Source organism: Eublepharis macularius, chromosome 3, assembly GCF_028583425.1.
Source record: "Eublepharis macularius isolate TG4126 chromosome 3, MPM_Emac_v1.0, whole genome shotgun sequence".
Lineage (NCBI taxonomy): Eukaryota > Metazoa > Chordata > Lepidosauria > Squamata > Eublepharidae > Eublepharis > Eublepharis macularius.
In genome coordinates this window covers 187,434,072-187,435,463 of record NC_072792.1, presented here as the reverse complement: position 1 = coordinate 187,435,463, position 1,392 = coordinate 187,434,072, and the positions used below count along the sequence as shown (strand labels likewise).

General features: G+C 52.3%; 1 protein-coding gene across 1 annotated transcript; it reads right to left on the bottom strand.

The window, feature by feature from the left end:
- Window positions 1–206: 206 nt before the first annotated feature.
- Window positions 207–1,169, bottom strand: LOC129326373 (olfactory receptor 52M1-like). The gene has a single exon (XM_054974529.1). The coding sequence runs from the start codon at window positions 1,167–1,169 to the stop codon at window positions 207–209; it is 963 nt and encodes a 320-aa protein (XP_054830504.1).
- Between the last annotated feature and the right edge of the window lie 223 nt (window positions 1,170–1,392).

The window sequence follows — 1,392 nt, the reverse complement described above, 5'->3', positions numbered from 1 at the left end:
TGGGTGCACATGGACCAGGTACACAGGGAACCACCGTACAAATGGCCCATATTAGGTCCAGTTAGGGCTTTTAGTACCTTCGTTCAGTTAGTAAAACCCTTCTTGAGTCAACTGAGTCATTCCTTCACACCTCTAATAGGATGCTTATATCCACACTTGAGTCATTAAGAGAAGCATAAATCTCACACCCAAAGCAGCAGGAAAGCTTACACAAGGTTTTTGGCTTCCCCTCTGCCCAGAGACCACATCTTTGCCAGCCTCCTTCGGATCTCTTTGGTCCGGACTGCGTAGACTATGGGATTCAAGACCGGTGGAATGATGAGGTAGAGGTTAGCCAGGAGGATATGCACTGGGGGGGCCACATTGTGGCCAAAGCGATGAGTCAGGGAAGAGACAGCAATGGGGATGTAGAAGGCCAAGATGGCAGAGATGTGAGATGAGCATGTGCTGAAGGACTTCAGGCGGGCCTCAGCTGTGGCCAAGTTCATCACTGCCTGGAAGATAAGGATATAGGACAGTCCGATGCATAAAGAGTCAATGATGAGAACCAAGAAACCAATTATCATACCATAGAGGTCACTGATGGAAATGTCCTCGCAGGAGAGCATCGCCACAGCCATGTGTTCGCAATAGGAATGCGCAATGACATTGGTGTGGAAGTACGTGTACCGCCTGATGAGCAGGGGCAGAGGGCAGATATACAGGAAGCCCCGCACAGTGGCTGCCAGCCCCATCTTGGCTACTATGGGATGCGTCAAGATAGCCTTGTGTCTCAGCGGGGCACAAATGGCAACGTATCGGTCAAAAGCCATGGCGAGAAAGATCCCCGATTCGATGGTGGCGAAGGAGTGGATGACGAACATCTGCAGCAGGCACAGGTGGAAGCCGATCTCTCCGTTGCCCAGCCAGAAGATGCTGAGCAGCTTGGGCATGGTGGAGGACGAAAGGACCAAGTCGATGACGGCCAGCATGGAGAGGAAGAGATACATGGGCTCGTGGAGGCTGGCCTCGGTCTTGACGACGAACAGGATGGTGGCGTTTCCCACAACGGCGATGACGTACAGGAGGCAGAAGGGGATGGAGAGCCACACGTGGGCTGCCTCCAGCTGTGGGATGCCCGTGAGGAAGAAGGTGGAGGGGCTGAAGCATTCATTGTAGGACTTGGGCATCCTATCCGCACCCTGCAAGCGAAATCCTAAAAGAATTAAGAGAAAAGGGTGATCAGTCTTCACGGGGGAGAGAGTCCCATGACGAAGAGTCCCTGCTCCTTGTTTCCACCTGACATGAAACCTGAAGCGGGACCTCACCAGCAACTCTTAAACAGTGGAAAGAATCACAAAAGAGTAGAGGGTTCCTGGACCACTTGGGAAGTAAAACGTTTAGGCTGCGTTT

Bases quoted from the DNA above. Each gene is read 5' to 3' on its own strand.
- LOC129326373 (XM_054974529.1), bottom strand. From the start codon at position 1,169: ATGCCCAAGTCCTACAATGAATGCTTCAGCCCCTCCACCTTCTTCCTC.